Source organism: Sesamum indicum, linkage group LG8 (assembly GCF_000512975.1).
Source record: "Sesamum indicum cultivar Zhongzhi No. 13 linkage group LG8, S_indicum_v1.0, whole genome shotgun sequence".
In the NCBI taxonomy this organism is placed as follows: Eukaryota; Viridiplantae; Streptophyta; class Magnoliopsida; order Lamiales; family Pedaliaceae; genus Sesamum; species Sesamum indicum.
Genome location: NC_026152.1, coordinates 522981 through 533155, shown reverse-complemented (window position 1 = coordinate 533155; position 10175 = coordinate 522981). Strand labels below are relative to the sequence as shown.

Sequence of the window (10175 nt, the reverse complement as noted above, 5' to 3'; positions counted from 1 at the left end):
GAACTGCAACGAGCATCATAGACAAAAAGCCAATCAATTATCCATTACTTGAAACACAAACATCAGAAGTACATCGTGGTTAACGTATACAAAGATGAGCGGGCACGTACCCTGTAGGTCACCATTTTCGACAAAGCACAACTTGTCTCTCTTCTCAGTTCCTGAGAGGGTGAGAAGCGTATGTAGGGTTTTGTGGTTATGCCGAGTGAAGGGTATTGGAAACCCTAGGTTATATGGGCTTCCAATATCATCTGATCATTTGGGCTTACTTATCTTCCGGACCTAATGCAGTGTCGTATAACGGGCTTTTTGTTTACGGGGCCTGCTATTTTGTTTGATTATTTGGGCATACAGGCCGTTTATTGCTGGGCCTCTGGATTGGATCAATTTTTGGTATTTTGTCTTTTATGTCAATTGGCTTCAATGAGTGTAAGTTGTATGCATCAAATTGATATATTATATTAATTTTGGAATTTCATCATGTGCAAAGCACAAAGTGAGTAGGATAAATTTAGAAAGACCTCATGAGAGAAAATAAAACGAAAAATCAAAGAAAATTACTTGTCATTAAACACTCACTTCATAGTAATTAAACAAAAGACAAAAATAAATATTATTAACTTGTAATAAGAAGGATAATATAATTATCTGGGTCAAGAATTTTACAAATAATAAAAAGAAAAAAAGTAAGGGAAGTAGAGATAGAGTTAAATAGAGGCGAGGAATCCAAGGAATGTGCATGTTTTTGACACCTATATTTGTGTTGCAGAAATAGACAAATCAAAAGTTACTTGCAAATTGGAAAAGTGGCTCATTTATTATAAGAATTTCACATCACCTATCAAATAAATTTAACAACAATCTTCAATTTTAACCGCATCAATAAAATATTTTACGTGTTGTTTAAAAAAAGAGCATATGAGAAAATTAATTTATTTATTAAATAAACAACTAGACAATATTCATGTTGATGGAAAAAGAAAAATATTTTGTGACATGTTAGAATTTCAATTACCAAATTTATTAATTTTATTTAAGATTAAGTTGAATTTGTATTTAGAACACAATACAATATATACATCATAAGAGCTTGAACTTGAAATTTTGGCCAAACTCAACTCGTCTCCACTCTAAATTGCCAGCTAGATGCCAACTTATTTCGTTATACAAATTGATAGACAGAATAAACAAATCCACAACCATCATAATTTTATTTCTTTGAATAATGAATCAAAAACAGCCAAAGTTTTAAACACTAATTTTAATTGTTTTCTTTTTTACAACAATAATTCCTCCCACACAACACCCCCAAATATTTGCCACCCAATCAATTCCTTTTGTTTTCTGTTTTTCTCTCTCAAGACAATTGTACACTTAATATTCTTTTTGGTCGTTGACACTAACCACCCCCAGCAACGCAACATCCATCTCCAACAAAACAATCAGATACAAAGCGCATTTCGATCACGAGGCACACCGAAATTGGGCACATCTCCGTGACAGAAATACCCTGCAGTCGTCCTTTGGAACAATCGTCGGGACATAAGCGATTTCATCGCAGCCGTCGGTTCTGTCCCGCTCGAAATCCACCAACGTGGTAAACATGGCAATGAACAACATCAGGTGATTAATAGCGTACCTCTGGCCCACGCACTGGTGGGCCCCAGCCCCAAAAGCTAAAAAGTTCTTTTTATAGACCCGGTCCTCCTGCCTCTCCTCCGTGAACCGATCCGGGTCGAACGCCTCCGGGTCCGTAAACCCCTGAAAAGACGAGTCAAAAACAGATGGAAAGACGATTGTGCCCTTTGGAATCACATAATTCTCTGTCAACTCGAAATCCACCCCGGCAATGTGTGGAACCATAGTTGCCGGAGCTCTGATCCTCACAACCTCACGCGCCACCGCCTCTGTGTACTTCATCTCCCTCAGCTGCTCGCTTCTGATAATGGAGTTGTCTTCCGGCATCCAGTACTTGGCCACCTCTTTTCTCACCTTCTCCAGTACATGTGGATGAGAGCCCAAATAAGCCACTGCCCACAGTAAAGAAGAAGTTGAGGCGTCCTGTGCGGCGAACAAAAAGTCAAACAAATGGCCACCGATTTCTTTGTAGCTATATTCCAACGGCTTTTCCGATAGGTCCCTCAAGTTTTCTTGCATCCAGAAGTCAATCAGGCACGTTGGTTCTTCTCCGGATTTCATCTTCTTCTCGCTCTCCTCCGCACAACCGGCAAGCGTCTCAACGAGTCTCTCCACAGCCAACCTCGCGTTTCTGAAGGCAAACCCCGGTAAATCAATGGGGAGCTTCATCAAGCCGACGTTGAAGAAATTGTAATCTACATTAAACCTTTTACGGGACTCCTCATTTAAGTAAGGGCCCACAAAAACCGTTTGTGAGGTTTCCAAATTCATGTCGCGGCAGAGGATGCGAAGTGGGATTGACTGGCCTTTTGATTTATTGCACCAGGACTCGAGGTGTTTGAGAATAATCCGCTGTTGGATATCGGTGTAAGTTTGGAGTGCTCTGGGGGTGAAATTGGGGGCAATCTGACGACGCAAGTCTTTATGTTGCTGCCCAAACATGTAGATTAAGTTGTGTTCGCCGAAGAGCTTCTTGCCGAAAGGGTGGCCGACGAGGTGGAAGGCGTCGGGGCGGACGTTGGCGAAGACTTTGTGGGAGAGGTCGGTGGAGTAAATGTAGAGGATGTAGCGGCCGATGATGTAATTGGCGGAGATACCTAAAGGGGTGGACTTGGCGTAGGAGGACTGGAGGTCCCAGAAATTGGTGGGGTTTGTGACCAAGGGAATGGCGTTGCCTATGAAGGGGAAAACAAGCGTTGGGCCTGGCAAGAATCGTTTCTTCTTGAGGTAAGAGATTTGCTCAATGAGGAGAATAAGAGCTAACACGGAGACGAAGTAGGGAAGGTAAGGGGTAAACATACCCCATTTGAGTTCCATCTTCACTCCCTCTCTGATTTGGGCGTTAATGCGAAGTTGGTTACGAGGAAAGGGGAGATGAGAGGTGGGAGGTGGGAGAGTGGGTCAATATAAAGATGAACCGAAATCAGCGATGCATAAATGGTAGTGGTAAAAGCTGAGCGAGGAGACCAAATCTGAATTTATTTGCAGGGTGAGGGAAGTGGCTTTGTAGCGTTGAAAAAGGATGTGAAGTTTGAATTCAAAAAGATGGGATAGTCAGATTAAGTGCCTAATCAAGTGCTAGAAGGGTTGCCTTAGACTCTACCCCTTTTTCTATAGATTTTTTTTTTTTTTTTTTTTTTTTACGAAGAATCAGTTTGAATTAGAATTTCTGAATTTATAAGTGAATTCAATTCCTAGAGTTAGTGGGGTTTTGCAATTGTGTTGGGCATGTGAGAATTTCTGGACAATTATGCATAAGAAAGAATGCTTATGCTTAAGGAACAGGTGCTGTAACTCTGTTTTTGTGCTGCATCTTTTTCTTTGTCAAGCTGGCAGCAAAAGTAAGCTAACAACGGCTCCACCGAGCGCCCGAATTCATTGCCAATCAACAATGTAGCCCGACACTTGGAAAAACGCCGAACTTGTCAACTAAAAAACAAAGGACAGGTCAGGAACAAGCATGCCAAGATCACGAGATAGTACACCATCAATCAATCAAATGACCCAAAAACGTGAGATAACGAGGTGGAATCTTAACCAAATTGGCTGTAGATGACTTGTACCGTTCTCTCCTCAAGGATAAAGCTATTGCCAGGTTACTTCCCCAATTTCTTATGGGCCAGTAGACTGGCAAGAAACAGAAAATTAAAAAGATTTTGGAACTAAAAATGATAGCCACAAGAATTAAGTAAACCACCATCCTTGCCTAATTTATTTATTAATTTTTTCAAAATAAAATTATCCTCATTGAAGATCGAATTGATCTATATGTCTTTTTCGAATGAATTTCTTGAACAAGAATCTATACATGTCACATTTATCTATGTCTAGAGAACGACCTCAGCATTTAATTAGCCAATTTTAGGACATTGGGCGCACACAGTAGCACTAAGTTCGCTGATCCCAAAGACTTGCAACTTGATTTTCACTAATTTTGTGGTAGTTGATGTTAATATCAGTTTACTTATACGTAACATGTAGCTAAGTAGTATAATCATCAATTAAGTCCAAGAACAGTCTGTCCGGAGCTCATTGATAGAGTAGCCCAAGCGATATAAGTTCCACAAGGACCACAATAATAGATTAATATTGTAAGCTTATCTATTTATAGTTAGATAGAAATATTGAAGCCGTCCACCCAAGTCCTATACTTTTGTAATTGTGAACAATTCTAATCAACTTCATTTTGCCACCTGCAATTTGATACATTTTTGAACTAAATATATAACTATTTAATAGAATTTAATTAAATATTGAGATAAATTTATTAAATAATTTAATAGTTATAGCAATTATTAGTACTTATTTAAAGATTCTAATTACTTATTGGAATAAATTTATTTGTAATTTAGTGATTATAACCTATTCCAATTTGACAGTGTAAATGATTTTATAGGCTTTTTTTTAATGATTTCAATTTAGCCTATTATTCTCATGTAAATAAAAAATAATTTGAAATATAAAAAGATGGGGCTGCAAAAAATAGCAAATGAAAAAGGATATAATCCTAAACAGGAGTACATAGCCTGAAAAATATTATGTTGCGCTGATACAAAAAATTCCTAGTCTATTTTGACTTTCTCCCTACTAATGTTACTATTATTGACCGTGATGAGTTTCCTAATTTTAGTGTTACCATAGAATTGCATGGAAATCAATATTTGAAAGAATATATCTCATAATAACGATGATGATAGTGATTCAATTAGTTGATAAGTTTTATTTTTTTTCTTTTTACATTTATAAATAATAATTCATAATAACTTCTCTTATTTACTTTATTAGATATTGCATAATAAAATAAGTGCTCAAAGATATTATCACGACATTCTCTAATAACGATGGTTGACTAATTTATTTATTTGCATGCAAGGTTGACTCAATTAAGCTGACCAACATATCATTTCCATCAACGGAAAACCCAAAAAAACTTAAACGCAATACAACGTCAACATGGGAATTGGTTTGCCAACATCGCCATGCATGCACCATAAACATATATCATCAAGCCACAAATACCACTAACACCCTTCTATCTAAAACAAAACCATAAATAGCAACTGGAAGCACAAAAACAATCCCAATCCCCCCATCCTAATTCTTATTGACCCTGACTGCTCAACTCTTACATCATCCACCACCGGACCACACAACGAGCTCATATCATCAGTTCTCGTGTTGTAATACACGCTGTAGAAGGCGATCCGTGTCCTTTCCGCCTTGGCAGTGAAGTTGACATTCGCGGACTGAAACGTGGAATTCGAATCGGGCGTGTAGTGTATGTTTTGAGCCTGGTCACCAGCAAATGCCATGACGGCCAGCGGCTGCTTGCAGGCGTCCCCTGCGTGTCCCAATGAGAATGTCAGTCGATAAGGCTTGTTAGGTTTGGTTTCCACCATTTGCGAGATTATGCCTTCCTTCCCGGAGAGCAGCTCGATGGCTCGTTTGCCTCCCGGGACCGTGAAATGATAGGAGTCGATGTAGCGGACAGCTCTGTTTGATTCAACAATCCAACCTGGGAGAGAGGATGTATCTTCATCAAGGTTGGTGGGGAGCAGTACTCCGAGCGACTCGTTTCTGAACATCCATGGCCCTTCCTCAAAATCTCCGTTGACAACTGCATTATCTGCATATCATAGTAATCTCAACAACCCAAGTGAAAACCGCAAACAGCTTTTGATGCTTGACTTATACATCTTACACAGGGAGTATAATTCCGATTGAATTTTCGCCTATTTCATTTTCTACTAAATGAGTTAGAAGATAGAATAAGATTTATATAAAAAATTCAATTCAGAGTTAAAAAGCTATAGGAAACAGATCTCTGTGTTCATCTTGGGCTCATGTATGCTCGTGAAAAATAAATGTCAATACTGCGACAAGAGATGAATGGCCCAAGTTCATATGGGCTAGATCCACCGTCCATAACGTATACCCACTGTCAGCAAAGTTGACAAGAAAATGACCTGACTAACCTTTGGGCTTATCCGGCACGAACAGCTTCTTGATAGCGATGTCATCAATGATGGGTCCACAAGTGGGGTCGTCCTCCATGCCAGGATTTCTGAACACCACCCGCACATCCTCCTCCTCCGCCTGAAAAGCCCACGCGTACGAATCCCAGCCCTGAACACTGTACAGAGTCTGCAGATCGATGGTCTGTGACGCGGGGGGAACAGACACATTCAGTGACTCTAGCTGCGCGCACGTGCGGGCCGCGCTGAACGTGACGGAGTAGAGCGAGCCCTTCTCCACCTTGACTTCCTGGCTGATCTCGGCGTCGTTCCCAAGGCGAACAGCGTGTGCACCCTGTGGTACGATGAGGATCATCCCACCCTGTTTTTGCCCGGACTCAACTAGCTCCACAGTTCCATTAGTTTTCCAGCTGGGGATTACGGCTGGGCCGTCGGAAACTCCGCCGTCCGAAGAGAATCCGCCGGACGGTGGGGTCTCGAAGTCACCATTCACAAGTGCGCCTGCAATTAACAGTTGACATTGGCCGTGAGGTCATTTTGTTCTAAAACATTTAAAACAAATGGAAAGTATTTGTGAGGATGCATTAATTTAAACGAGGTATAAAAACCATAAATGATTGGTTTGATACGATAACATAAAAAAGAAATGAACATAACTAACATCCCAAGAACAAGAAAATTTATTATTCACTATCATTTTATTAATAATAAACCAAAATCATAATAAATAATTATTATTAATTATAATTAAACAGAAATCGATGCAAAAATTTTAAGTTATCCACAATGACAACTATTTTTTATATAGTTATAAGTTATAATAAATATTTTTATTATAACAATCAGCCATGTAGTTATTATTTTTAAGCAACTAATGATGGTTAAATATTAAATTTGTTATAGGGTAGTGAGATATGTATTTTGTAAATAAGTAAAAATATATTTAAGTTTTTTTGTAAAAGAGTAACGAGTAAAAATGGAAGTGAAACATATTGGAAAGGGAAGGGGCATAAGATTTTTGGAGATGGGAATGGGATGATATAGGTATAGGCAGACATATGAGGTGACAGTGACACCAATAAATTAAGAAGTATACATCAGCAGCAGCTTAAAGTTGCGTTAAACCAAAATTTGGAGTGTGTTATTGGGCGTCGGCGAGTTCGATTTCCAACATGAGTGAGAGAGAGAGCCCACCGGCCCATTAACCCATAAACCTGCTCCTATCCCAATCCAAAACCAAACAGCTTTGACGTCCGTCCTAACACTGTGCATTAGCCTTCATTTATGGGCATTTGTCTTAGTTTTAGTGTTACTGAAATCTGGAGGAAGATTTCAGTGTTTTGAAAGGAAGTGTGAAGCTTAATAATAATGGGTGTGGGTGTGGGTGTGAGTGGGCCAACAATATTGAAAGCGTGAAACATTCACACTCACACTACTAGTATAATCATTCATTGCTCATTGCACATTGCACTCAACTGCACCACACTGGATCTTCATAAATCCAACAGAATTAGGAAACATAGCAGAAAACAACCCAAATTAATACATTTGTTCACTCACATTTTCATCACTAGGGGATATCTTCAATTTGGCTGTGGGCATTATTATAGTACCAACATATAAACAGCAATATTAACTTCACATCCATCGCACTGAAATCTATAGATATGGCGCAGTGAACTCAACTTCTCAGATCCCATATACATAAACATCCAAAGAACCCACAATACAAGAACTAATTAAGACTGGTAATGGGGTGGGAGAGAGAGAGAGATACCATCTTCAACTACGGCAGCAGCAGCAGAGAAAGCAAAGAGAAACACCAACACTGAAACCCATTTGCATTTCGTTGAGCTCTGCACCATCTTTAATGTCGAATGCTCCCTCTATCTCTCTCTCTCTCTTTCAGACAGTATGTGTGTGTGTGTGTGTGTGAAGCAGAGGAAGTACAGTCTACAGTGGAACCAGACCGCGTCTGAGAGAGAGAGAGAGGAGAAGAGTGAGAAAATGATAGAGAGAGAGAGAGGACAGGGGAATTGAATTGTCCTTTTATCCAAGATTCGAGCTGCTTTTCTTCTTTAATCGCCTTCTTCATACCTCTCACTTTATAAACTAAACCAAATGTTTTATTCAATGAACAAATTCCACTTCTCGATTTTAACAAAGTCTGAAAAACTGCATATGTTTCTTTATTTGTATACCCATTTTTAATTAAGAAACATATACTAATTTATATAAAAAATGTATAAGAATTAAATTAAGTACATAATTCATGTTGATTCGGGTCAAAATCGCTGGTATGCTAAATACCCACGAACGCTAAATATATAAGACCTTAATCTATAAGTATTCAGACAACCAGGAACCAAGATCATTATATTTGCTAGAGTAGTTGTAGCAAAATTCTTTAGAGTTCAACTCAAGTCAAGTCGAAGGTAAAAACTACTCTAAAGGAAGATCTCGATTAATGCTGAAAATAACATGTTTCTTACACTGGAGCCCCCCCTAATATATATAGGGCGTCCATATATCAACGCTTATACAAATCCACGTGATAGAATTTGAATGTGATGATAGAGTGATTAAAATTTAAAATACAAATAACCGGATCGAGTCAAATCAAGTATAATCGGACTTACTAGAGAAGAGGAAAAAGTGCAAGTAACCCCCTATGATACTGCAAATAGACAAATCACCCCATACAAAAAAATAATTTACCTCTTTTCATCTTTTAAAATACAACAATTTACATTCATATGCTTTTTAAATTGAAACAATTTACTTCATTGTATAGGAATGTAAATTGCTTAACTTTTAAGAAATATAGAGGTTAAATTGTTATTTTTTTTAATAAAGAGTAATTTTCTCATTTACAATATTAGAAGAAATAAATTACTATTCATCCCTAAAAGAATATGCAATTTATTTGTCCAATTTAATCATATTACCAAATTGCAAAGGTATGTGTATTCCTTGTGGTGTTTATAGTGGTGAAGTGTAATTAGTGTTGATAGGTGAAGTAACATTGAAGTTTGTAGAGAGGGTAGTATACAATAATTTGTGGGCGTGTGTATTGGATTGTATCTGTATGGGGTCTACCGCCGCACAGGCACAGCTATTCTGAGTAGTACTAAATTAATTACAGCATTAAAAAGCAATTTGTAGCTTTAAAAAATTGGATTGAGTATGATTAGTTGGACTTTTTTGAAGCTGTGGATTGGTGTTAATTTCACAGTCCACGAGGAGGCTGCCCACAAAGCCTGTCAAATTCCACTCTAAAGTTTGAATTTTTACAACACAAAATGTGTAACTTTGACAACAAAAACAAACGCAAGAAAGAAAAAGAAAAAGTAACACCGCCTCCAATTATTTTTTCGGTTCACAATTTTCCAACCTTTGCAATTTTTTCTAAAATTTGATGGACAATAGTGTTTTCTTTTTCTCATAATATGCAACTTATTATATTATTTAATATATTAGAATTTGAAAATTAATTTTAATATATCAATACTTCAAATCAATATATACATTTAAACAAGATAAAAAAAAATAATTCCTGCATTCTTGATTGTAAATGTAAAATCCCAACATTATTAATTGATAAGGCCCCACCTTAAAGTGTATATTCTTTCCCTCCAAAATGTGAAGAGAACAATCAATTTTGACAAAGTTGTTCATCCATGAATCTCTTTTTCTTTTTTCTTTTTTCTTTTTTCTTTTTTATATTTTTATATTTTTAGTGTGGATTTGTCACTCTAGATTCTCATTATTACATATTCTATAGGATTAGCATTAACAAAATTTGCTTGCCTGAGGTTGATGCTCTTGGCTTGGATCAAGATTTACTTCAAAAGAGAGAGAGAGAGGAAAAAATGAATTTTATTATGACTAAAAAATATTGTTCCTGCTCACATATTGTTCCAATTATTTGAATAAAATATTTAAAATATTTTAAAACGGTAAGGAAATTATTGAATTCTAAAAAAATTTGCGTGTTTTTATATGGATTGACCTGACATGACTGACATAATTTATCATTTGAGTTGTACTATCTTTCTTGAA

At 37.3% G+C, this 10175-nt stretch overlaps 2 protein-coding genes across 2 annotated transcripts; both read right to left on the bottom strand.

The window, feature by feature from the left end:
* LOC105167297 (cytochrome P450 710A11) lies at positions 1185–3244 on the bottom strand. The gene has a single exon (XM_011086951.2). It carries the CDS (start codon positions 2953–2955, stop codon positions 1465–1467), a length of 1491 nt encoding a protein of 496 aa, XP_011085253.1. The 5' UTR covers positions 2956–3244; the 3' UTR covers positions 1185–1464.
* Positions 5013–8190, bottom strand: LOC105167296. Its single transcript, XM_011086950.2, has 3 exons — positions 7891–8190; positions 6114–6614; positions 5013–5764 (listed from the first exon to the last, which is right to left on the bottom strand). The coding sequence occupies exons 1-3, from the start codon at positions 7976–7978 to the stop codon at positions 5175–5177; spliced, it is 1179 nt and encodes a 392-aa protein (XP_011085252.1). The 5' UTR covers positions 7979–8190; the 3' UTR covers positions 5013–5174.

Bases quoted from the DNA above. Each gene is read 5' to 3' on its own strand.
- LOC105167296 (XM_011086950.2), bottom strand. From the start codon at position 7,978: ATGGTGCAGAGCTCAACGAAATGCAAATGGGTTTCAGTGTTGGTGTTT. The intron at 6,615-7,890 runs GTATCTCTCTCT...TGTTAATTGCAG, and splicing joins TGCTGCCGTAGTTGAAGATG to GCGCACTTGTGAATGGTGAC. The intron at 5,765-6,113 runs GTTAGTCAGGTC...TATGATATGCAG, and splicing joins CGTGCCGGATAAGCCCAAAG to ATAATGCAGTTGTCAACGGA.
- LOC105167297 (XM_011086951.2), bottom strand. From the start codon at position 2,955: ATGGAACTCAAATGGGGTATGTTTACCCCTTACCTTCCCTACTTCGTC.